Below are 23,483 nucleotides of genomic sequence, written 5' to 3'. Positions count from 1 at the left end.
TTCTGTTTGGGTTTGTGGGGGTGGGCATTCTGTGGTACACAGGTAGTGAGGTTGTTAAAGGGTCTTGCACAAGACTCTTATTCTACTTACCCTCTTGTAACACCACATCACTCCACTGTTATTAACTCCTGGTGGCAGGAGCTTAGGTACATGAGACATTTGTGAGTCTAACTAGGGTTAGTTGTCCTAGAAAACTACAAGAACCACTTTATCCCTTGAAGGAGCTGTGTGTGAAACCAGTGCTGCCCAGAGTTTGCAGGAGAGGAGGGATAAACTCAAGAGTTTTCATTAGCATCAATTTCAGGGCAGTGTGGGTTGGCTGGCTTTCTGGTAGCACCTTGTCCTCATACACCCATCTACTATGTCCAACCGGTCTGTCTGCTTCCCTCACCCCTTGCCCAAGAAAGGACAAGGACTTCAGAGGAGTGCTTTCATTAGTGTTTTCAATAGGGTGGATGCGGGCTTTGAAGGTGGAGAGGCTGGCCCCAGAGGACGCCCAGGCTTGGGGCTAAGTCCCAGCTTATATTAGGCTGTTTCTGTTCTTGGCTGTGTTTGCTGTCGTTGCCACAAGTCCCAGGCTCTGTATCTTTCACTCAGTCAAGAATTTGTCTTTGTGTTGCCGGTTGGGGACACGCTCAGGACAGAAGTCCGAACGGAGAAGTCGGGAAAAGTAGATGAGGATCATCACGTCCAGTAGGAGGAGGATACCCAGCAAAAAAGTGCCCAGGGTCCTCTGGCCCACATATTGCAAGAAGAAATAGGTGAGGTAGGCCTGAGGGGCCAGCCGGAAGAGAAAGTACATGACCAGGTTGACATACTTGTTGACTTTGTAGAGGAGGAGATCCTGGGCATTGTTGATTTTCATCATCATGCGGATGGTGAGGAAGATGTTGCTGACCTCCACCAGTAGTGTTAGGACGCCCCCACCAACAAAGCTCCCCCAAAAGATGCCTGAGAAGAAGGCGCCCATGGCCTAGAGGGTGATGGAGAGAGAACAGAGGTTAGGGAACCCAGATGCCAAGGCGTTCCTGGGAACTGGTGGGAGTAGACCACTGGAATTATGGCTGGAAAATCCTTAATTTCTTCCTTCTGGAATTTTTTCTTCCAACATGATTAGACTTTGATCCCTACTCACAGGTTCTGGCTCTGGATGATGTTTCCAGTCTGTTTAAGGAGGTAGTAGGTGAGACCACGGATTGTTAGCCTCAGACCTGTGAACAAGGGTACAAAGACTACCACCCCCCAGCATCCTAGCATGGGAAGTAGTACACAGGTGGGAGGGGGTTACAAAAAGATGGCCTTTTCAGGTCCAGAAAGACAAGTTTAGACCACACTGCCTGCTTCTCACTTACCATGACGTGATGGACAAGGTATTCCCAAGAAGCTCGAGACTGACGACTAACCACGATATCCACCGTGTCGTGGATGAAATAACCTAGTGGATGGATGGGGGAAGCGGTCATAAAGAGAACTGAGCAAGCAACTTTCTTGTCCCCAAACTCCCACTTTCTGGGCAAGACCTACCTGCGGAGAAGCAAACAAGCAAATAGCCAGAAAGCGACCATGCAGTCTCAATCTCCACCAGCATCTCGGGGGTCTGCCATATACTGCAAGGGAGGGAAGACGGGAGGCTCTCTTCATTTCCTCGCCCCTAGGGACCTTCACTTTCCCCAATACCCCGGTCCCGGGAGAGCCTGGGCTTGCTATTTTGCATGGAGCCAGGAGGGGCTTGGCCAAAACCCAGGTGCCTCGTTTCCCAGGTGAGCTCCCCCTCGCCTGAGGCCGCTGCGGCTCCTGGTTGGATAAGATTTCAAACAGGGAATCAGGTGAGACAGCATGGCCCTCAGCCCGCCGTTGAGTGATGGGGTAGTGACACGGGAGCCAGCCCCAGCGTCCCGTGCAGGATCCCCTCGCCACTTCATTTCCCCAGTCGCTCACTCACCACAGCAGCGCCCAGGTCCCTGATACAATGGAGTGGGCGAAGGAGACTAGCAGATTGTGCCAGCGCCAGGTGCGTAGGGGGTCGGTGCGCACGTGCGCGGGTAGGGGCAGGCGACAGAGCCCGTGCCGGAGTGCCCGGAAGGTCAGCGTGGCGCCCAGGAGCAGCGGCAGGGCGGGGTGCAGCAGTAGGGCCATGCTGGCCCTCCCTGCTGTCTGTCTATCCGCCCTGTAGGCCACCTCTCCCGGCCGTTCTGGAAACGGGGATCTGTCTCGGGCCGGTCCACCCCGGCCGCCGCTCGCGCCGACCGCCAGCCCCACACAGCATTCGCGAAGCCCTCTAGGCCCCTTCGCTCCTCCCGGCGTGCCCCGTCGGGCCACCGCCCCCGCCCCGCCCCGCCCGCTTGCCCCCGCCCCTCAGGCGCCTCTGCCGCGCGGAGGGCGCGAGCCCCATTTCCCCCGGGCCCCGCCTGGCTCCCGCGGACTTCGGGTAATAAGGGGTAGTCCTGGGGGTGCCGCCGCCAAGGCACCCCTCGCTGGCGCCTCCCGACTGCCGACGGAGTCCCCAGCAGCGCTCGCTCTCTTGGCCTCATTAACCCGCGTCCCCACTTTCCCCCGGGCCACCGGCTCCCCAGCCACGGGCGGGTACCGCGAGAACTCTCTCTCCGCCCTCTACTCCTTTCTGGGCAGAGCTGGGCGGTACCCGTCCCCGCCCTCGTCCCCTAAACCTTGGCACAGGGGAGGGGTCAGGAGCCCCGCCTCCGACAGTGGGCCCCGCGGGGACGCTATCGCTCCTCTGGATCCCTGCCTTCTTCTGTCCGGAGGCCGCCGTGCTTACCTGCCTGTCCGCGCCCCGCAGGAGTGGGTGCTTAGGAACTGCTGGGCAACTCATCACCACCTCTCCTCACAGCCAGCTGCTGGGCTCCTGCGGCCGAGCGGCTGTCACAGTCCTCCCTCAGACAGTCCCAGCCCTCTCTGCCCGGATCCCTGGAGGCTGGGGCGGGGAAGACTGCCGATTTGTCCAGACTGCTGGGGCGACCCTCTCCAGACAAGCGGCATGCCGCAGTTGCGACTTCTGGCCACTAGGTGTCAGGCTGCCCTCACTGTGGCACAGGGTCCCCTCCCGCCTCCAAACCGGCAAAGCTGTCGCTTTTGGGAAGTTAGGGAGACACTGGCCGAAAGGCGCAGCTGAGAGCCCGTGGGAGAAGTGAAGCGATGTGGGGATTTGGGGGTAGGGGGACGTGAGAATGGAAGTTGAGGGGAGAGGAGAAGCGGGAGCGAGAGGAAAGGTGCTGCGAGAGGCAGGAAGAAGGTAGAAATCTCGGGCGTGAAAACCCAGGGGCCAAGCTATCTGGGTGTTTGCTCTGCCTCCCCATGGCTCCAAGGTTACACATTAACCCCTGTGGGGCTCCTGAGTCAACCAAGACCCCGTTGGTTTCTAGGCGACAGCACGAGTGCCCCGGGTGAGCTGCTTTCACCCTCTGTACTCCTCTTTGCTCACAGGGCAGCTTTGTCCGCCAGCGGACACCGGTCTGAGCCAGCTACCGAGGGACCTTCATGGGGCCCTTCCAGGGGTCATTCCGCAGGGGCGGCTTTGGGCGCCCTTTCGAGGGATAGGGCCAGAGGATAAAACACCCTTTTCCTCATATTCCTTGCCCACTCTGAAATAGGGATGCTGACTCTTTTTTTTACCCCCTTTTATTTCATCATATTATGGGAGTACAAATAATGTTAGGGTTACATATCTTGCCCCTGCCACCCCAATGCTGACTCTTAATGAACGATCACACCCGTCCTCCTTACAGCGCTCCCGCAGAGCAGGAGGCGCCAGGGAGAACCCGGAATTAAACTCACTTCTGGCCAAGACCTGGCTAGAGAACAGCCCATTCTACTAACCAGCCCCTACCTCTGGGCAGACGCCTTGGACCATCTCGGCCAAACGGCGGGGCAGTCTTTCCCTCTCTCCCAGCTGCTTTCAGATAGCGGTCCCGCTGCCTCCCTTCTCCCCCTGGAGGTTCTCCCCTACGGTACCCTCGGGCAGCGCCGCCAGTGCGGAGGCGGAGTGCCCACAGCCTGGAGCCCGAGTCACTTCCTCCCCAGGTGAATCAAGCTGCACAACCCGGGGTTTCCCCGGCCCCTCCCTAGGCAAACACGAAACTAACCCTGCTCTCGGTTCAGTTTTGGTTATTCACCGTTTGCGTGCCAGTGAGGATCTGCTTCTTTCTCCTGAAATAGCGTCACTCGTGGGGGGGAAAGGGGGAGTGCGATCCTCGCCTCCCACCCTCACCCGGCCTGTGGGGGCAACTGTCGGGAGCGGGTCTACCTCCCGTCTAACAAGTTTGGAGAGGGCCGGATCCGAGTGTGGGAAGGAGCCGGTACTGTGCTGGCCACGTGGGGCGCGTCCTAGTGTTTTGTTTGCCCTTTTCCTTAGAACCAGCGTGGGACACGGTCCTTAGAGGAGGAAAGTGACTGCGCGCCTGAGCGGCCGGCACGCCGTAAGCCCACAAAGACTGACGCGCGGCGGAGCCCACGCACAGCTCTGCCCGCCCCGCCCCGCAAACGTCTCGCAGCGCCGGGGGCGGGGCCCTGGAGTGGGCAGGCCCGCGCACGCGCCGTGTGGGGGGATTCCGGAAGCGAAACCCAGAAACGAGATGGAGAAGTACGAGCGGATCCGAGTGGTGGGGAGAGGTGCCTTCGGGTGAGCTAGGACTCGGGGCTAGGAAAGTGCTGGGGGACAGGGAAAATGAGCCTCAACTCTGCCCGCGACACCCTGCCCGGCTGGCCCCGCCCCTAGGCGTCAGCGCTACTCTGGACGGCCCCGCCCTAGCTTCCGGTCCCAGCGGGGAGACTCCGCCTCTCAAAAGGCCACGCCCCCGGCGAGCCTCCGTGCGCCCGCGGGGCAGTTGGATGCCTCTCTTGTTCTTTTCGTAGGTACTGCGCGCCTGGTCCTAACCGAACAGGCGTGGTCTTTTCCCTCTTGGAGCTTACAGACTATGGGAAAATTAGACAGTAAACAAGACATTGTTAAGACAGTTAAGAAATTACTGGGCCGGGCGCGGTGGCTCATGCCTGTAATCCTAGCACTCTGGCAGGCCGAGGCGGGCGGATCGCTCAAAGTCAGGAGTTCGAAACCAGCCTGAGCAAGAGTGAGACACCCCCCCCCCCCCCCCCCCGTCTCTACTAAGAAGAGAAAGAAATTAATTGGCCAACTAATAGATATATAAAAAATTAGCTGGGCATGGTGGCGCATGCCTGTAGTCCCAGCTACTAGGGAGGCTGAGGCAGCAGGATTGCTTGAGCCCAGGAGTTTGAGGTTGCTGCTGTGAGCTAGGCTGACGCCACAGCACTCACTCTAGCCTGGGCAACAAAGCGAGACTCTGTCACAGAAAAAATAAATAAATAAAAAGAAGTTATTAACAGGCTGCGAGAAAAGTGTACACCACCAGGGAGAATTCTGAGAGATGAGATTTGATCAAGCCAAGACTCCAGGAATGAGCACCAGTAGTCTGCAGGTGAAGGAAGAGCTTTGCAGGCAGAGGAAATTGCACAGGTGACGTTTCTCACGTGGGAAAAGCAGAGTATTCAAGGAACTGAGAAAAACACTAGTGTAGTTGGAATGTAGTGGGCAAAGTAAAAAATGGTATAAATGTGACTCACGTAGGGCGGGAACCAGTTTATGGGTTTGTAAACTGAGGTAAAAGGGTTGAATTCATTTGCCATGTAAGGGGAAGACTTTTTTTTTGAGAAAAAAATCTTGCTCTGTTGCCCAGGCTAGAGTGCTGTGGCATCAGCCTAGCTCACAGTAACCTCAAACTCCTGGGCTCAAGCGGCCCTCCTGCCTCAGCCTCCCAAGCAGCTGGGACTACAGACACGTGCGACCAAGCCCAACTAATTTTTCTATTTTTAGTAGAGATGAGTCTCACTCTTGCTCAGGCTGGTCTCAAACTCCTGACCTCAAGCAATCCTTCCACTTCGGCCTCCCAGAGTGCTAGGATTACAGGTGGGAGTCACTGTGCCTGGCCAAGAGGAAGAATTTTAAAGCAGAGGAATAGTCTGATATGATTTTGGGGGAAGGGGGTTGGGTTTTTTGGATTTTTTTTTTTTTTTTTCCTGAGACAAGAGTCTCACTTTGGCTAGACACGGTGGCTCATGCCTGTAATCCTAGCACTCTGGGAGGCCGAGGCGGGAGGATCCCTCAAGATCAGGAGTTTGAAACCAGCCTGAGCAAGAGCGAGACCCCGTCTCTACTAAAAATAGAAAGGAATCAATTGGCCAACTAAAAATATAGAAAAAATTAGCCGGGCATGGTGGCGCATGCCTGTAGTCCCAGCTACTTGGGAGGCTGAGGCAGAAGGATCGCTTGAGCCCAAGAGTTTGAGGTTACTGTGAGCTAGACTGACGTCATGGCAATGTAGCCCCTGTGACAGACTGAGACTCTGTCTCAAAAAAAAAAAAAAAAAAAAGTCTCACTTTGTTGCCCTGGGTAGAGTGTAGTGGTGTCATGTCATCATGGCTCACTGCAACCTCAAACTCCTGGGCTCAAGCCATCTTCCTGCCTCAGCCTCCCAGAGTGGTAGGAGCCATCAGCCACTTGACAGGCCTTGATTTGCCTTTTTGAAATGTCATTCTGGCTATGTGGAATTTAGATTTGAGGGTGACAAGAGTGAAAGGGACGTCCCCACTTTGGAGACTAAGTGCAGTATTTTAGTCAAGAAATTATGATGGGCTGGGATCAGGCCTGTAATTCTAGCACTCTGGGAGGCTGAAGTGGGAGGATTGTGTGAGGTCAGGAGTTCGAGACCAGCTGGAACAAGAGCAAGACCCCTCCCCCTCCCCCCCCTCTCTACTAAATATAGAAAAATTAGCTGCACCTGGTAGCAGGTGCCTGTAGTCCCAGCTGCTTGGGAGGCTGAGGCAGGAGGGCCGCTTGAGCCCAAGAATTTGAGTTGCTGTGAGCTAGGCTGATACCATGGCACTCTATTTATTTATTTATTTATTTTTTTTTTTTTTGAGACAGAGTCTCGCTTTGTTGCCCAGGCTAGAGTGAGTGCTGTGGCGTCAGCCTAGCTCACAGCAACCTCAAACTCCTGGGCTCGAGCGATCCTTCTGCCTCAGCCTCCCAAGTAGCTGGGACTACAGGCATGCGCCACCATGCCCGGCTAATTTTTTATATATATATATCAGTTGGCCAATTAATTTCTTTGTATTTATAGTAGAGACGGGGTCTCGCTCTTGCTCAGGCTGGTTTTGAACTCCTGACCTTGAGCAATCCGCCCGCCTCAGCCTCCCAAGAGCTAGGATTACAGGCGTGAGCCACCGCGCCCGGTCATGGCACTCTAGTCCGGGCAACAGAGCAAGACTCTGTCTCAAAAATAAATAAATAAATAAATAAATAAGAAGAAATGATGATGACTTGGGCAAGAGTTATAGCAGAGAGCACAGAGAATTAGATGAATTTATATACTTTGGAAGTAGAAACAGGATTTGCTGATTATGTTATGAAGTGGAGAAAAGATTCTGGGATGATTTTCAGGTTTCTGGGATGATTTTAATAACTGGGTGATGATGGTGTCATTTACGAGGTGGAAGAGACTGATAAAGGAAAAGTCCAGGGGCAGGAATCAAGAGTTTTATTTTGAATTTGGTAACATTTAGGATGCCTGTGAGCCATTCAGTTGGGGATATAAAGCAGGTAGTTGCATATCTGAGTCAGGGGTTCAGAGGAGATGTCTAAACTGAAGATAAAAAATTGAGACAGGCTGTGTACAGTGGCTCACACCTGTAATCTTAGCACTTTGGGAGGCTGAGGTGGGAGATCACTTGAGGCCAAGAGTTCAAGACCAGCCTGGGCAATAGTGACCCTGTCTCTACAAAAAAAAAAAAAAAGTGGTGTACACTTGTAGTCCCAGCTACTCAGGGAGGCTGAGGCAGGAGGATCACTTTCATCCAGGAGTTTGAGGTTGCAGTAAGCTATGATGACACCACTGTACTCTTTTAGCCTGGGCAACAGGAGACCCTGTCTCTCAAAGAAAAAAAAAGGAGAGGTATATGATTAGCTTATAGTTCATTCATTCAGGAAATACTTTTGAGCTCCTACTGTGTGCTAAATACTGGGGTAGGCACTGGGGATAGAATGGTGAACAAGAAGGATGCAGTCACTGCTTTTATGGACACTGACCACAGAGCTGAAATAAAATAATAATATGGCTGGGAGGGCTGGGCATGGTGGCTCACGCCTGTAATCCTAGCACTCTGGGAGGCTGATGGGGGAAGATTGCTTGAGCTCAGGAATTTAAGACCAGCCTGAGCAAGAGTGAGAACCCATATCTACTATAAATAGAAAGAAATTAGCCAAACAACTAAAAATAGAAAAAATTAGCCAGGCACGGTGGCACGTGCCTATAGTTCCAGCTACCTGGGAGACTGAGGCAGGAGGATCACTTGAGCCAGGAGTTTGAGGTTGCTGTGAGCTAGGCTGATGCCACGGCACTCTAGCCCAAGCAACAGAATGAGACTCTGTCTCAAAAAACAAACAAACAAAAAATAATATGGCTGAGGGCAGGGGTGCATGCCTGTATTCTCATCTACTCAGGAAGCTGAGGCTAGGAGTTTGAGACCAGCCTAGGTAACATAGTGAGACCCTGCCCTAAAAAATAAATAAATAAATAAGAAGAACAGCTTCTATTAATTGAGCGTTTTCTATTTGCTAGGCACTATGCTAAGTGCCTTACATGTATTTTCTCATTTGATCCTCTCAGCAACCCTGTGAGGTTGATTTTATTTTCCAGATGATGATGTCACCTAACCTATGCAAACCAAATAACTAGTAAGAGGAGGAGCCTGGATTTGAACCCAGGCAGTTGCATCCACAGTCTGTGGAGACAAAAAGTAAAGATCAAGACTGATTGTACCTCATTGTGCCTGTGCTGAAACTGAAGTCTCACATGGAGTTTGGGATCAGTTAGTTCTCCCTTTTCCCAAGCTTGGCGTTCTGTGCACTTGGTTAGATGACTTGTTAGTCTGAGTCCCATTACCCTCTTCTTTTTCTTTTCTTTTTTTTTTTTTTTTTTTGAGACAGAGTCTCACTTTGTTGCCCAGGCTAGAGTGAGTGCCATGGTGTCAGCCTAGCTCACAGCAACCTCAAACTCGTGGGCTCACACAATCCTACTGTCTCAGCCTCCCAAGTAGCTGGGACTACAGGCATGCCCAGCTAATTTTTTCTGTATATATATTTTTAGTTGGTCAATTAATTTCTTTCTATTTTTAGTAGAGATTGGGGTCTCGCTCTTGCTTAGGCTGGGTTCGAACTCCTGACCTTGAGCGATCCGCCAGCCTCAGCCTCCCAGAGTGCCAGGATTACAGGCGTGAGCCACCGCGCCCGGCCCCTCATTACCCTCTCCTAAGGAACATCCAGTCACCAGGTCTGCCCTACCTGATATGTGGCTGAGGCTCAGCTGGTACCTGTCCTTGTCCTCTGTGTCTCCAGGATTGTGCACCTGTGCTTGCGAAAGGCTGACCAGAAGCTGGTGATCATCAAGCAGATCCCAGTAGAACAGATGACCAAGGAAGAGCGGCAGGCAGCCCAGAATGAGTGCCAGGTACTCAAGCTGCTCAACCACCCCAATGTCATTGAGTACTACGAGAACTTCCTGGAGGACAAGGCCCTCATGATCGCCATGGAATATGCGCCAGGTGGGCCAAGCTCCTTGAAGCAGCCTGGCTAGAGGGGCCTCCTACCTCTGAGACAGGCAGACAGATCAGCCAGCTTCCCTGCAGGGAATGGGCTTGGCTGAGGCTCAGAGGTACAGAGTTCTGGCCCCAATTGTCTGACCCCGGGTAGCCCCTTGCCCTCTCTGGTCCCAGTGCACTCTTCCGTAAAAGGAGAGGGGTTGTCCTAGGGGTGAGAAAGCTTGGATCTTGATTAGTTCCTCGGGCCACAGGTGGCACCCTGGCTGAGTTCATCCAAAAGCGCTGTAATTCCCTGCTGGAGGAGGAGACCATCCTGCACTTCTTTGTGCAGATCCTGCTCGCCCTGCATCATGTGCACACCCACCTCATTCTGCACCGGGATCTCAAGACCCAGAACATCCTCCTTGACAAACACCGCATGGTCGTCAAGATCGGTGACTTTGGCATCTCCAAGATCCTCAGCAGCAAGAGCAAGGCTTACACGGTGCCTGGGTGTTAGAGGTCTTGAAGGCCAAGGCTGCTCTACATCCCTCCTTCCTCCCCTCCCCACTAAAAATGTGGCCCCTTGGCCCCTGCTTGGGTGGTCCTGCAGAAGAAAGTCCCTTGCCTTGCTTTGAAAAGAAGCTGTCCCCAAATAGACCTGTGGGCAGAGCCCCTGGTCTTCCTTCCCCACAGGGCTGTGACCTCAGCTTCCCCTCTGCAGGTGGTGGGTACTCCATGCTACATTTCCCCAGAGCTGTGTGAGGGCAAGCCCTACAACCAGAAGAGCGATATCTGGGCCCTGGGCTGTGTCCTGTACGAGCTAGCCAGCCTCAAGAGGGCCTTCGAGGCTGCGGTGAGTGTACGATTGGGAAATACTCCCCTCCCAGCAACCCTCAGCTCCAGCCTCTCCTGGGTTCCTTCTCCATGGCTGAGTCATGGCTCTCCCTCTCCACACCGGTGGATTCCTCAGGGCAGGGCTGTGGCGGTGGATTCCTCAGGGCAGGGCTGTGGGCTCTCAGACTATGGATTCCTGAGGGTAGGCCTTGGGTTCGCCATTAGACTGAGGGCTCCTGAAGCTAGGGCTGTGGCTCTCCCATCAGATTAGGGAGGCTCCCAAGAGTGAGGCTTGAGTGTTCCCAGCACCCTGGGCTTTCTGAGGGCACAGCTGCAACTCCACTATCAGACTAGGGAGTGTGGAAAAAAGCAGGATTTGACGCCTCTCTTATTCTGGGAGTCCCCCCATCAGACTGAAGTCACCTGAGAGCAGCAGGGCTGTTACTACCCAGTAGACCAGGGGCTAGAGCTGGGGGTGCTGCCCTCGCCTCCCCAGCCCCCCCCCACCTTGGCACCTTCACAGAACCTGCCAGCGCTGGTGCTGAAGATCATGAGCGGCACCTTCGCGCCCATCTCTGACCGGTACAGCCCAGAGCTGCGCCAGCTCGTCCTGAGTCTGCTGAGCCTGGAGCCTGCACAGCGGCCACCGCTCAGCCACATCATGGCGCAGCCCCTCTGCATCCGAGCCCTCCTCAACCTCCACACCGACGTGGGCAGCGTCCGCATGCGGAGGCCTGTGCCGGAAGTGGGGGGCGGTCCTGGGCGGCAGGGTCGGGGCACCCAGTGGGAGCACAGGCCTGGGGTGAATCCTCCATTCGTGAGTGTCGGAATGCTGGGGAGGGCCGGGGTCCTGAGACCCCCATCTGTCCCGCAGGTCGGAGAAGTCCCTGGCCACCGGCCCACCCATGGCCCCCGGCAGCACAGGGAGCAGGACCACCAGCACCCGCTGCAGAGGTAAGTGGGGAAGGCCACCAGGTCCCTGCGGAAGCCACACCATTCCCACCACTTCAAAAGGCCTGATGCACTATCCCCGCAGGCGTACCCCGGGGACCTGTGAGGCCCACCATCCCACCGCCACTGTCCTCGGTGTACGCCTGGGGCGGCGGGCTGGGCGCCCCCCTCCGGCTGCCGATGCTCAACACTGAGGTGGTGCAGGTGGCAGCCGGGCGCACGCAGAAGGCCGGGGTCACGCGCTCCGGGCGCCTCATCCTGTGGGAGGTGAGCAGGCTGCGGAGCACCTGGGCGGGAGGGTGTGTGTGGGGGGCCCAAAGGGTGTGCTCAGGCGCCGCCCACTCCCTCCTCCCCACGCCCTCTGCAGGCCCCGCCCCTCGGCTCCGGTGGAGGCCCGCTCCTCCCGGGGGCGGTGGAGCAGCCGCAGCCCCAGTTCATCTCGCGTTTCCTGGAGGGCCAGTCAGGCGTGACCATCAAGCACGTGGCCTGTGGGGACCTCTTCACCGCCTGCCTGACCGGTGAGCCCGTCCCAGGACTATCTTAAGGGGACCCACTTACAAGAAGGCCCCACAGAGCAACTTCCCTCACTGCAAACTGCTCACTTAATTCACGGCTCTCTCTACTACTTGAGTTATTGCTTCTGCCTAACCGTTGAGATTTACTACCGCCACCTCCTTTACCCGACGCAACAGATCTGGCAAGGTATTAATAGTTACTATCCCCATTGGACAGATGGGGAAAGTAAGGCTCAGATAGGCTGTCACTTGTCCAAAGTCACACTCTTGGGAAGAGATATCCCACCCTTCCAGCCCTAGCCCCCAACTTTTATCTTGCTGCTCCAAGCCATGAGTGGACTGGGCTATCTGGAAAAAGAGTCTAACTTCTCTCCCTTCTATCCTTACCGCACTCGTCCTCAGACCGAGGCATCATCATGACCTTTGGCAGCGGCAGCAATGGGTGCCTAGGCCACGGGAGCCTCACTGACATTAGCCAGGTGGGTGTCCTGTGTACCCTGGGAAGGGCGGATGGCAGGGAGCACACGTCTGAGAGCTGACTCTAGGTTGAGGGCAGGGGAGTTCCCAGCAGCCCCGGGTCCCTCTAGTTCCCAGATTGTACCTGCTCTGGGCCACATCAGAGAAGTACAGAAAGAGGAGGGTTCCCCAATAGTTGCCCACGAGGCAGTGGGAAGGCCTGGAGTTAAAAGTCAGCCACCTTATGAGAACTTGCAGCCTCTAATTTTGTCCCCGCAGTGGGTGTTGAGACCAGGCAGCTAGTCCCAGAGCCCTGGCCCAGTCTCGCCTTTCTTTTTCTTTTCTAGCCCACCATTGTGGAGGCCCTGCTGGGCTATGAGATGGTGCAGGTGGCCTGTGGGGCCTCTCACGTGCTGGCCCTGTCCACTGAGCGAGAACTGTTTGCCTGGGGCCGCGGAGATGGCGGTAAGCTCCCTCTCCTTCTCCAGCCCTTCAGCTCCATCTCACAGCATCCTCAGCCATGATTTGTCCCCCTTCATACCCACCTTCCACCCAATGGCCCATTCTCTCCTCCCTTTTTACTCCTACATTCTATTTGAATGAATTCAACAATCCCTAACCGCACACCCACTTTGTGCCCACTCTGTGCTGGGTGCTGAGATGAGATGAACAAGATGTGGCTTCCTTCAGGTGTTTACAACATAATGAGGGGGATTTCTTTCATCCAGCGACATTTATTAAGGCCCTTTCTGAGTCAGGCATCAGGCTGGGCACTGAAACTAGAGATGACATGGGTAGGTGCCTGTCCTCCCAGAGGACTCAGTCTAGTTGGGGGAGAGATGACATAGCTCCAGCATGCCAGAGGACGGACAGCATCAGGGCTACAACCGAGGTTTAAGAGGTATGGGAACTCAAGAATAGCAGCGTCACCTGGAGGAGACAGAGGGTGGTATCTGAACAGGGCTTTAAAGGAAGAGGAGGATTTTGACCAGCAGAGGGGCCTAGGAAAGGCATTTCAGGCTGAGAAATTGGCCTTCACTCATGCTGTTTCCTCCTCTTGGTGGGCCCTCCTTATCCTGGCATCATCACCCCTAAAACTCAAACTAACCCCACCCCGGTTTCTTTTTGTAGGTAGGCTGGGACTAGGCACCAGGGAATCCCACAGTTCCCCCCAGCAAGTGCCCATGCCCTCAGGACAGGAAGCCCAGCGGGTTGTATGTGGCATCGACTCCTCCATGATCCTCACAGTGTCTGGCCGAGCCCTGGCCTGTGGGAGCAACAGGTGAATAGGTGCCTCAGGATGACTAGCTGCCCCCTTGCCCTCCATGGCTGCCAGTGCTCCACCCATCATTGCCTATCTCCCACCAAAGACCTGAGGCCGGTAGAGGGTGCTGCTCAGTTCAACCCAGGGTGGGACCTGTCTCCTGATGCACCAGCTCCTGCCCAGATAGGTCGGGACAGGGCAGACTATACATGTTAGAATGGGCTTCTGACTCTGCCCTCAGGTTCAACAAGCTGGGCCTGGACCACCTCTCCCTGGGCAAGGAGCCTGTCCTGCACCAGCAAGTGGAGGAGGCCCTGAACTTCACACCACTAGGCTCTGCACCCCTGGACCAGGAGCCCCTGCTGAGTGTGGACCTGGGCACTGCTCATTCAGCTGCTGTGACTGGTGAGTAGGACTTGGGAGGCCCAGGAGGCCAGAGGACGACTCACCTAGCCTCCTTGGTACCTCCACTGCAGCACCCTTTCCTTCCTTTCCTCTTCCCTCCCCCAGTCTCAGGTGACTGCTACACTTTTGGCAGCAATCAGCACGGGCAGTTGGGCACCAGTGCTCGCCGGGGCAGCCGGGCACCCTGTCAGGTTCAAGGCCTCGAGGGTATCAAGATGGCAATGGTGGCCTGTGGGGATGCCTTCACTGTAGCCATCGGGGCAGGTGAGGCTGGGCATGGCGGGGGGACAGAGCCATGGGCAGTGGGGGGTTAAGGCACTCATGGCCACTGGACTTCTGGCAGGTTGGGAGTAAAGCTGCTTGCTTAGGCTGTGCCCTGTCCCACTTCCCTCCGTGGGATTCTGTCTGGCAGAGGGCGAAGTGTACTCTTGGGGCAAAGGGGCCCGAGGTCGACTGGGAAGGCGGGACGAGGATGCTGGACTCCCCAGGCCAGTGCAGCTGGAGGAAACACACCCTTACACAGTGACTTCTGTGTCCTGCTGCCATGGAAACACTCTCCTGGCTGTTCGCCGTGAGTTATAACTTTCCCCACCTCACCTGGTTGACCAGATCACCAGAGCTGACCCAGCTGGGTCCTACCTACACCCCCCCCTCCAAGTTCACAGTCCAACTCACCAAAGGCATCTTTAGCCCCCAGATGAAAGCAAGCAGAAGCTGCAGGGTAGAACTCTGAGCTTCCTGCCTGGGGTGGGCAAGGGTGGGTGCTTCCTCAAGGGCTGCCTCCATCGCTCCCCAGGGCTTGAGTACATTCTTTCTCCTCCTCCACCCTGTGTCTACTTGACTTTGAACCTCCATTTCTGGGCTGGCAGGTCTAGAATCCCAGTGGAGCCCAGTGGGGGTGGAGGTGGGTGATGTTTGCTGGAGGTGCTGCCCTCTGGGAGACTGCAGGGGTTTCTCTTTGGTACCCTCCAGCGCTCACAGATGAGCCAGTCCCACCCTGAGGCACCCGATACACCTGGACCACCCTGATACTGCTTCTCCTCTGAATGTTCTGAAAAGTTGAGGTGCCTGAGGCTTGATGGTCCCCACCAGCAGCTCCCTGGATTGTGTCATCAATGGGGTATAAGGGCCAGTGAAAGCCCTGCTCTGCTTTTGGTTCTGGATATGGAAACCTCAGCCCACTCTGTTCCCCTAACACCCCTTTTCCCTTCCTACTCCCTCTTCCCTTAAGTCAGTGTCCCCAGGGTCCAGCCTGGCTAGAGCTGGAAGCCAGACCTAGGCTTTGCAAACAGGGTGGTCTCCAGAGCCTTGGCACAAAAAGGCTGAAGGCAGCTGTGGCTCCACCCAGAGCCTGCCCTTTGCCCCAGCCCAGTTAGAAAATAAATCCCTGGTGCCCACTAGAACCGGCTCCAAGCTTTGGAGCAGGGCAAGCCAGGGCCGGCCTGGACTGGCCATTGGGCCTGCCTAGCTTCTGCGCAGCCTAGGGCAGGGAGGTCCCAGGGAGCGCTGCGACTCGGCCCGCCCATTTACCCAGAGGCAGGGATTTGACTGTGTCTTTTAGCCTCACTACTCCAGCCAGAGAGCAGGGGCCACTAAGTGTCTACAGCTGAGAGGAATCTGGCTGTGGGTAGCCCCTCACCCCGTGCCTTTCCCCAGAACCAGGTTGGGGGAAAGTGTAGCTGGTGGGACCTGACCACTTTCCCAGAGGACTGGAAGTAACGCCAATAAAAATATCAGCTGCCTGCCTGGAGTGTGGTCTCTTCAGGGGTGGGGGTGGCGGCCAGACACGCTAGGACTGGGCTGGGCTTGACCTCGGTTACAGGGCTGCGACCGAGGGAGGAATGTAGGTGTAGCCCGAGGCCGGGGCCGAGGTTCCTTTGGCCCAGTGCCCAGTCCAGCCTCCTCGCCTCAGCCGGACTCCCCGGATCTTGTTGCCAGGCTTCAGCTGCCTAGCACCTGGAAGCTGGGGCCCCGGGTCCCCGGGCGGCACGTGGCTCCCGAGACCGAGCTGCTGATTCTGGAGAAGCAAACCTTTGTGGCGCGGCGCGTCAGTCCCCTTTTCCGACGCGCCCTCCCCGGGGGCCCTCCGCCCCACCCCAGCGCCGGGCCCCCCAGCTCTGGGGAGAAGTGGAGCCACGATTTCTCTCCCCAAGGGGGGAAAGGAGCCCCTGCTTCCCGGAATGGGCTAGCCAGACTCACTTTCGCGGCCCCGGGACCCTCTGGCCGCATCGGGACCCCAAAGCCGAGAGCCCGCGGGGTGGGCGGGGAGCCCGGCGGCCGGCACTAGGACCGCGCGGCCGCGGCTCCGCCCCCTCTTCCGGCGGGAGGGCTCGCGAGCCGGGCCCTGGCCGCGGCCGCCAGTCGGCGCCGCCCGGAGCCGGGAGCGCGGCCGGAGCTAGGCGCGGGCTGTGGGGCCGCCGCGTGCCCGGCCCCGCTCGCCCGTGCCCGCCGCTCGCCTGCCCGCCCGCCATGCCCGGCTTCGACTACAAGTTCCTGGAGAAGCCCAAGCGACGGCTGCTGTGCCCGCTGTGCGGGAAGCCCATGCGCGAGCCAGTGCAGGTTTCCACCTGCGGCCACCGCTTCTGCGACACCTGCCTGCAGGAGTTTCTCAGGTGCGGGTCTGGGGTGGCAGGGGACGGCGGGCGGCGGGGAGGGGGACACCGCATGGGGGGGCTCAGGCCCGAGGCACGGCGTGCCTTTGTCTGCGCCGCGACCCCATGACCTCAGGGGCGCCCACCGTGACGTCAAGGGGAGGGGTGACGTCAGCCCCGAGGGAGTACCCATGCACTCGTCCTTAGGGTCCCAGGTCCTACCTGCCGCGGCCCAGGTCGGAAGAGCCCGGCGCCTTCCCGCGGGGCGCAGATGGGAAAGAGGCCCTTCCTGACCCGCGGCCGGCCCTTCCCCCTCACCTGAGCGCTAGAGCGGCCCCGTGCTTGAACTTTGAATCCTTCGGGGAAGAGGACAAAACCCTCTCCCGCGCGGCACTCTAAGCCTCCAGAGTTTTCACCCGTGTAACCTCTTTTGCTGCTTCGGACGTGCCGAGAACGGCGGCTATTGTCCTCCCATTTCACAGATGATGAAATGAGATTCAAAGAAAGGCTGCGACTGACCCAGGGTCACACAATTACTTGGAGGCTTAACTGGGATTTAAGTCCGGGCCGCCTGTGATCACACAATAGAGGGAGGACTGTGACGGTACAATCCTCCCCTGAAGCAGGACTTCTTCAGGCGTCTCTCCCCTCTGCCGGGATCTAGAGTAAGGCGGGTGCTCAGCACATCGTTTAGGAGGGGTCGCACGCTCGCTGATACGGGACACCCCCTGCCCTCTCAGGACCCTAGGTCACCACTTGGCTGTTGGGCATCCATCAAGTTTCAGGGTGCCCTGTGGTGTCTCGTGTCTCCTGCCCACGCGGGTTACTGCTCAGGCCCGCGTGCGGGGACGCAACATGAGGGAGCCTCCACTCCTGGGGAGGTCATGTCCCCAGAGCGCAGGGGAAGGCTGGGTCAGCACTGTCAGGAGGCTGTTGGCTCTGCTAGGAGATCTAGGGGCCCAAGCAGGGAGAGCACCTCGGGGGCTCTTGCCATCAGTGCTCCCTCCCTCTCTTGGTCCTCGGCAGCCCGGGCTGCCGGAAATCTCAGCAGGCCCTTTGTTTTCTGTTCCCCACAGCCTGGGCCGGCTCCTGCCCTCACATATGCTCCTGCACAAGCTGCTGTGCGGCCCCCTCCTCCCTTTCCCTCGCCCTCCTCCCTCCTCCCTGCAGTGTACACACTTACTCCCCTACAGACACACAGTCCCATTGTCTCCTCTGCGGCTCTTCCCCAGCCCTCTGGTTTCCAGATGAGGCCAGCTGAGCCACTCCCCCCACCCCAGCTGACCCTCCCTGACTGCCTTGGGGAAGGAGTGAGGGAGGGGGCTGTCAGGCACGTTCCCCTCCACCACCTCCTAGGCCCCCTTTCTGCAGCTCTGCCCCTCCCCCTCCCGGAAATCCCCTCTTCCTCTCCCATGGCCCCCTCCCCCAATCCTGTCTTCTTCCCTGGGCCTCCGCTGTGCAGCCTGGAGCAGCCTCTGCCCCTGCCCCAGTGCCTGAGGTGGTTGGGTGGGCTCTGCACCTCACCATCACCCCTACTCTACAAGCAAGGGTGTCCATAGCCCTGGCTGAACCTCTTTCCTGGCCGGGCCCCAAGCTGGAGGCTTAGTTTGTGTCTGAAGCCTAGGGACTTGCCTGAGTCCCCTCCCTGTCTCCAAAACCACTAAGTCAGCACATTCCTGAAGCAGCCAAGTGGACCCCCGCCCCCCTGGCCCACCCCTCTTTCCCCACTCCTACCAGGGCTATTACTCAGGTTCATCCAGGAAGGCTAGTTGCTGTGTGGGCAGGAGCACACCCCTTCAGTGCCTGGGCCTGTATTGTCCTTGACATTGGTGGCATGGCCAGTGGTGGTGGGGTCGGGCGAGGAGGTGGGTGCTAGAAATCCTACGGGCATCTGGGGCATGGGCTACCCAGACACTGGAAAGTGCCTTCCAAACAGAGCTGCCATGTGGCCTCTGCTTCTGCCTTGATCCCTACCTGCCTCCCACCTCCCTGACTCAGACCTGCCAGGAATGCCATGCCCAAGGGCCTTCAGTCCTGCTAGTTGAGCCCTTGCCGTGTCTGAGCCATGCTGGCATGTGTGACTGGTCCTAGCTGGGGTCAGCAAGGGCATGCTGGCAGGAGGAAGCATGCCTGCAGGCTCCTTGGCTGCTAGCAGCCAGGTGGGGATTGGTGCAGGAGGGCAGCTGGCATGGTGGGCAGGGTCAACAAGCTTCGGAAACCTACTAAACAGTGACCAGAGTCTTGCCTGTGCTTGCCTGGACACTTTTTCTTGCCCCAGCCTCTCTTCTGTGTGCTGTATGGTGCAGTAGAGCCTGTCTGAGCTGTGGAATCAGACATATCCAGATGCTGCTTCACCTGTGAGCCTCTGCTCTCTCACCTGTAAAATGGGGACATTCTGATCCTTCTCAGAGGCTTGTCAGGAGTGTAAACAAGTGCCAGGGAGCATGCCTTTTCTCCTCTTTCCTTTAGGAGACACACCCTCAAAGGAGGAGGAGAGGGATAGGGTTAGGTGGCCCCAAGATGACCTTTGCCCTGGTTCTTAGCAGGGCACCTTTCTTGGGGGCTGGGCAGCCCCTGCACTTAATCTCAGCCCATCCTTGTTCCTCCTCCCCATCAGCTTTCAGCTGGGCCAATAAAAACCAACCAGGGGGAGGGGTAGCCAGGCAGCCTATTCCTTTTCCAGTCCAGCTGCCATCCTGGGGGGGAGGGGGTGCCAGCTGCCACCTGTTGGCCAAGTGCAGTCTGAGGCAGCTGTCTGCCATGCTAGGCCCAGAACCCCCCTTCCCAGGACAGGGGCTGGGATCTTCTGGGATCCTGGGGAAGTGGGTCCCCTTGGGCCTCTGCTTGGCCTTTTGTCTCAGCTGGTGCCAGTTGGGAACCGGTCTGGTGAGGGAGGGAGGCTGCTCTGATGGAGGGGGTGGGGCCCAGGATACTCCTTCCCCTAATGGGAAGCCTTGACCCTGCCCCCTCCCCCTTTTCAGTGAAGGAGTCTTCAAATGCCCTGAGGACCAACTTCCTCTGGACTATGCCAAGGTGAGTCCACATTGCCAGGAAGAGGCACAGGCTGTTGCCCTTGGTGGAGGCTGGAGTTGCTGGCAGCCAGCGGGCTCAGGGCCAATGTCAACCCAAAGCCTTGGGATCATGGGCCCCCACAAAGGTAGCCTGTTCCCTCCCACCAGGCCAGTTTGCAAACGGAGGCCCGTGTTTGCCCTGGAGGCCAGGCACGATGCCCAGCCTGTGTGGGGGTACACAGAGCTGCTCTGTGCCCACAAGAAGAGCTCCCTCCCCTTCCGGTGCAAGCCAGACCTGTGGCTGAGGGCCAGGACCCCTCCACCAGGGGGAAGGAAACAGAGCATTGAGGGACAGCCTGGGACTGAGCAGGCTGATTGGCTGCCTCTCCAAAGGGAGTGTCATGTGCAGGCATGTTGGGATCTAGCATCAGAGCAATTGCCACCTGCTGTGCCCTTCATCACTGGACACAGGGCAAATAGCCTAAGAGAGGCTGTCACTGGCACTAAGGTAGAGCCAGCCCAAGTAGGGGTGGGGGTGGGAGTTGGGGACTGCAGCAGGCTCTGACCCTGGCCAGTTCCCCCCATTGCTGCCCCCAGATCTACCCAGACCCGGAGCTGGAAGTACAGGTACTGGGCCTGCCCATCCGCTGCATCCACAGCGAGGAGGGTTGCCGCTGGAGTGGGCAACTTCGTCATCTACAGGTGAGGCTCTGATGTGAGGGGCTGGGACTTCCCCTCCCCTGGCAGGCACTAACCGCAGCCCTTCCCACCAGGGCCACCTGAACACCTGCAGCTTCAATGTAGTCCCTTGCCCCAATCGCTGCCCCGCCAAGCTGAGCCGCCGTGATCTGCCTGCACACTTGCAGCATGATTGTCCCAAGCGGCGCCTCAAGTGCGAGTTTTGTGGCTGTGACTTCAGTGGGGAGGCCTATGAGGTGGGTGGGGCCTGGCTGAGGGTAGGAGGGGGCAGGGCACCTGATACCCCACACATCCGGTAACTCAGCACCTCTGGCATTTCCACAGAGCCACGAGGGTATGTGCCCCCAGGAGAGTGTGTACTGTGAGAACAAGTGTGGTGCCCGCATGATGCGGCGGCTGCTGGCCCAGCATGCCACCTCTGAGTGCCCCAAGCGCACCCAGCCTTGCACTTACTGCACTAAGGAGTTCGTCTTTGACACCATCCAGGTGAGCCTCTTCCTGAGCTGTGGGCTGCGGGGCAGGTGACAGGGAGTCAGGCCATTGACTGCTGTCTCTCTGCCTCTGCTGCGGCCCCAGAGCCACCAGTACCAGTGCCCAAGGCTGCCTGTTCCCTGCCCCAACCAGTGTGGTGTGGGCACCGTAGCTCGGGAGGACCTGCCAGGCCATCTGAAGGACAGCTGTAGCACTGCCCTGGTGCTGTGCCCATTCAAAGACTCCGGCTGCAAACACAGGGTGAGCTGCCCTCTCCCCTTCCTGTCAGCCCTTTCTTTTGCCCTTTAAGCCCTAGATGGAGGCTAGGCTTCCTGATGCCACTTAGGCCTTGGTGGTCCCTACTATGTTGCTCTAAAGCCCTCAGTCCTTCCCCTGCTGGCCAGCTGCAGCCTCCTCCTTGCACTCTGTCTCCCTCATTCAGAGTTGGGTGCCTGCTACCCCATACCCACTCCTATCCTCCCGTCTGAGTCTTCTCCTACTGATAACTCTCCTCCCTTCCCTCATGGCCTGGGGCTTTGCCAACAGTGCCCTAAGCTGGCAATGGCGAGGCACGTGGAGGAGAGTGTGAAGCCACATCTGGCCATGATGTGTGCCCTGGTGAGCCGGCAACGGCAGGAGCTGCAGGAGCTGCGGCGAGAGCTGGAGGAGCTGTCGGTGGGCAGTGATGGCGTGCTCATCTGGAAGATTGGCAGCTATGGGCGACGGCTACAGGAGGCCAAGGCCAAGCCCAACCTCGAGTGCTTCAGCCCAGCCTTCTACACACATAAGTATGGTTACAAGCTGCAGGTGTCTGCGTTCCTCAATGGCAATGGCAGTGGCGAGGGCACACATCTTTCACTCTACATTCGAGTGCTGCCAGGTGCCTTCGACAATCTTCTCGAGTGGCCCTTTGCCCGCCGTGTCACCTTCTCCCTGCTGGATCAGAGCGACCCTGGGCTGGCTAAACCACAGCATGTCACTGAGACCTTCCACCCCGACCCAAACTGGAAGAATTTCCAAAAGCCTGGCACTTGGCGGGGCTCCCTGGATGAGAGTTCTCTGGGCTTTGGTTACCCCAAGTTCATCTCCCACCAGGACATCCGAAAGCGGAACTATGTGCGGGATGATGCTGTCTTCATCAGAGCCTCTGTTGAACTGCCCCGGAAGATCCTCAGTTGAGTGCAGGCAGGGCTTGGGGGGAAAGGGGGATGGGACATGACCTCAGTCAGGCACTGGCTGAACCTGGAGAAGGGGCCGGCCCCCCATCAGCTGCTTCTGCTGCCTAGGTTCTATTACTCCATTCTCCCTCTGCCCACCACCTTCCACCCCCAGGTGCCTCCAATTGGTGCTTCAGCCCTGGCCCCTGGGGGGAGCAGGTCCCGGGGTCAAGGGCTGGAAACAAGTGATCCCAGGGCCTGTCTCCCCTCCTGGGCAGGGCAGACATGCCTTGGTGCCGGCCACACCCTGCCCGGACTGAGGTGCCTGTTCAGGTGCTATCTCCCAAGAGCCATAGGAGTGGGGAGTTGGGAATAGGGGAGTAATTAAAAGTCTATCTTGAGATCTGGTTTCTTTTCCCCTTTTCCCCAGCTGTGCCCCCTCTGGTTATTTATTTCCTTAGTGCCAGGAGGGCACAGCAAGGGAGCCCTGGTTTTTAATAAATCCTGAATTGTATTTATTAACTTGGTTCCAGCCTGACTTGTCTGGATTGATCAGGGTCTTGGGAGGCTGAGCCCAAAAGACGTCAAAGGACCTGTCAGAAGGGCTGCTGCCACTCTGGCCCCAGGATCCAGCTGACCCTGCTGGGTCGCCCCCGTGTGTGTGACTGGGGAACTGCATCAGGCTTTGTGGACGACAGCTGCCTACCTCTGCCCTCTGGTGATCAGATGGGGGCAGTGCATGGCCTGCCTGGACATTTTATAAGGCTGGAGTCCCTGGTCTATACCCACCAAAGACAGTGCCTATGCCCTACCCAGGTCTTTCTGGGACTAATGATAATAGTTACCTAGCACTGCTAAGCACTTTATGTGCATTTTTTCACTCAATGCAACAGGTGAAGTGGTTTTTATTACCATAATAAAAGGACCTATCTTAGTGGGCTGTAGTGAAGAGTTAAGAGACAACGCATGTTCCTGGCTCAGAGTAAATGCTATATGAATGTTACCTGACCCAAGCCCACACCCAGGCACTAAGCTGAGCAAACAGGCTTTCAGAATGTGCAAGGCACTTGGGTTTTCTTATCCATCTCATTTGCTTTTTATAAGGGAGTGCTTGTGATTATCTGTATTTAATCACTGAAATGGGAACAGAGGAGTGAATTAACTTATAACAATGATCTTTCAGCTGGGTCAGGATTCTACTTTAGGCCTGGATTCTATTTTAAAAGCTCCACCAATCCCTAGATGTGTAGCTTCCTCTAATTTTGGCAATAGATTTGGGTTTGAGTCCGTGCTGTGCTTGCTTCTGGCATGGGGCATCAGTACCTGCACAGTGAAATGAAGCCCAGGTTTGCCATAAAGATTAAATGAACTGGGAGCTTATGGATAGCTGATAACAAGCAGATTCCTGGAAGTAGTGCACCCAGGGAGGCCATGGAAGGTCTGCACCCCTTCCCCTATACAAAAAAAAAATTTAGAAAATAAGACATGGGCCCTTTAGCAGATAAGCCATCTCGATACAG

At 57.1% G+C, this 23,483-nt stretch overlaps 3 protein-coding genes across 5 annotated transcripts; 2 read left to right on the top strand and 1 right to left on the bottom strand.

The window, feature by feature from the left end:
* Window positions 1–426: 426 nt before the first annotated feature.
* TLCD1 (TLC domain containing 1) lies at window positions 427–4,191 on the bottom strand. 3 transcript variants are annotated; one of them, XM_012740611.3, is made up of 6 exons: window positions 4,101–4,191; window positions 2,777–2,863; window positions 1,943–2,192; window positions 1,525–1,607; window positions 1,353–1,435; window positions 427–973 (listed from the first exon to the last, which is right to left on the bottom strand). In XM_012740611.3, exons 3-6 carry the CDS (start codon window positions 2,134–2,136, stop codon window positions 590–592), a joined length of 744 nt encoding a protein of 247 aa, XP_012596065.1. In that variant the 5' UTR covers window positions 2,137–2,192; window positions 2,777–2,863; window positions 4,101–4,191; the 3' UTR covers window positions 427–589. The 3 variants fall into 3 exon arrangements, with proteins under 3 accessions (XP_012596065.1, XP_012596063.1, XP_012596066.1); XM_012740609.3 differs by lacking the exon at window positions 4,101–4,191 and adding an exon at window positions 3,845–4,060 and having other exon boundaries at window positions 2,777–2,932; XM_012740612.3 differs by lacking the exon at window positions 4,101–4,191 and adding an exon at window positions 3,845–4,060.
* Window positions 4,192–4,502: 311 nt separating this feature from the next.
* On the top strand, window positions 4,503–15,776 carry NEK8 (NIMA related kinase 8). Its single transcript, XM_012740582.2, has 15 exons — window positions 4,503–4,636; window positions 9,425–9,630; window positions 9,879–10,111; window positions 10,331–10,462; window positions 10,967–11,175; window positions 11,318–11,397; window positions 11,480–11,661; window positions 11,762–11,912; window positions 12,312–12,388; window positions 12,713–12,830; window positions 13,497–13,647; window positions 13,871–14,034; window positions 14,140–14,298; window positions 14,447–14,605; window positions 15,007–15,776. The coding sequence occupies exons 1-15, from the start codon at window positions 4,590–4,592 to the stop codon at window positions 15,033–15,035; spliced, it is 2,097 nt and encodes a 698-aa protein (XP_012596036.2). The 5' UTR covers window positions 4,503–4,589; the 3' UTR covers window positions 15,036–15,776.
* A 626-nt stretch (window positions 15,777–16,402) lies between these two features.
* On the top strand, window positions 16,403–22,485 carry TRAF4 (TNF receptor associated factor 4). Its single transcript, XM_012740594.2, has 7 exons — window positions 16,403–16,646; window positions 19,607–19,658; window positions 20,234–20,338; window positions 20,410–20,571; window positions 20,660–20,821; window positions 20,912–21,067; window positions 21,353–22,485. The coding sequence occupies exons 1-7, from the start codon at window positions 16,504–16,506 to the stop codon at window positions 21,983–21,985; spliced, it is 1,413 nt and encodes a 470-aa protein (XP_012596048.1). The 5' UTR covers window positions 16,403–16,503; the 3' UTR covers window positions 21,986–22,485.
* Window positions 22,486–23,483: the final 998 nt, after the last annotated feature.

Source organism: Microcebus murinus, chromosome 18 (assembly GCF_040939455.1).
Source record: "Microcebus murinus isolate Inina chromosome 18, M.murinus_Inina_mat1.0, whole genome shotgun sequence".
In the NCBI taxonomy this organism is placed as follows: domain Eukaryota; kingdom Metazoa; phylum Chordata; class Mammalia; order Primates; family Cheirogaleidae; genus Microcebus; species Microcebus murinus.
This window is presented reverse-complemented; position numbering and strand designations above follow the sequence as displayed.